The sequence below is a fragment of the Gavialis gangeticus genome, unplaced genomic scaffold (genome assembly GCF_001723915.1).
Source record: "Gavialis gangeticus isolate Ggan-Ray unplaced genomic scaffold, GavGan_comp1, whole genome shotgun sequence".
Classification (NCBI taxonomy): domain Eukaryota; kingdom Metazoa; phylum Chordata; order Crocodylia; family Gavialidae; genus Gavialis; species Gavialis gangeticus.
This window is the reverse complement of record NW_017729006.1, coordinates 42,937,107-42,938,319: the sequence shown is the minus strand read 5'-3', so window position 1 is coordinate 42,938,319 and position 1,213 is coordinate 42,937,107. Positions and strand designations below refer to the sequence as shown.

The following is a 1,213-nucleotide window of genomic DNA, read 5'->3' as shown; positions in this document are numbered from 1 at the left end:
CTCTACACACACACACACACACACACACACACACACACACACACACACAGAGTAAAAGATGGTCCTGGACATTAATAATTAAGAACAACATTCAAACATTTTTTAAATTATATTAATTTCATATTTTAACTTTATATGTTTTCATATATTAGAAATCAATGCTTTTAAATAGAGATTCTTCAGTGCATTTTTAAATGGAATAAAAACACAATTTGTTCAATGCTAAATTCTCACAATGAGAATATTGTTAAATTTTCACTTAACAATACAAATTAAAACTTACCATGTTCTTACAGATGCTCATTATACGATTCAAAAATTTCAAAATGTATAACAACTTTAATGTTAGGGAACTAATATTAACAAAGAAATTAAATATAAAGTAAACAAAGAGTCTTACCCTCTATATTCTATGTATTTGTAAATACATCCAGCAATCACCATAGCAATCAAAGCATAGTACCAAGAGCAGATGAACATCAAGGCAAGACACAGACTCATCCCCAGGAATGAGAGAGTCCTAAGAACAGCAAAGCATTTTTGAGGTTTTGTTGGCTTTTTAACATTTATGCAAATGTTCAAAGTCAGTTTTTCAATTTAAAATTAACTGCCAAAAAGGACCAGCCACAACTTCAAAGGTTATTTGATCACTAACTTGTTACTTTAAAGTGCATTGCTTTCAACTCCAGTAATTACTATAAAATACTAACATCTGTATTAAAGTAGCTTCTAGTACAAGCTTATAATAGTTATTAACACATACCTACCTTATAATGTTCAATTCTGAATTTCTACCTGTCACTCTCCTCAGTTTTCAAACAAGTGTTTTATCCTACAACAGCCATAGACTCTCAAGGCAGTCTGCCTGCTTTAAAGTCTAACTACCATGCTCAGTACTAAGTTAAGTATATCATTCTATTTTAATCCACGAGAAAAATACACACAGAGCAATAGGGAATTTTTGTTAACTCCAGACCATTAAATATATTATAATTATCCTTGAATATGCCCCCTCTCCTGTGATAAACACTGTTGTCAGACAACAGAACATAAAGAAAACAGCTTTAAAAAGTTAAAAAAAAGAAAGCCCGATAGGAAATGAAATAGAAAGAACAAGTAGTCACCAAATAAATAGAGATTATAAATTTGCTTTGTTTTTAGTTTTTCCGGGTGAACTTGGAACAAGCAGTTAGTTACAGGATAGAGATCACAA

The 1,213-nt window shown here is 30.8% G+C and overlaps 1 protein-coding gene across 5 annotated transcripts in view; it reads right to left on the bottom strand.

Annotated features, from left to right (window-relative positions):
* LOC109291906 (solute carrier family 12 member 7-like) overlaps positions 1–1,213 on the bottom strand; it is a 119,636-nt gene that overhangs the window by 33,775 nt on the left and 84,648 nt on the right. For all 5 annotated transcript variants that reach the window (XM_019509135.1, XM_019509136.1, XM_019509138.1 and 2 more), the window contains exon 15: positions 401–520. In XM_019509135.1, coding sequence (XP_019364680.1) covers positions 401–520 — 120 coding nt within the window. The remainder of the gene's footprint in view (positions 1–400; positions 521–1,213) is intronic.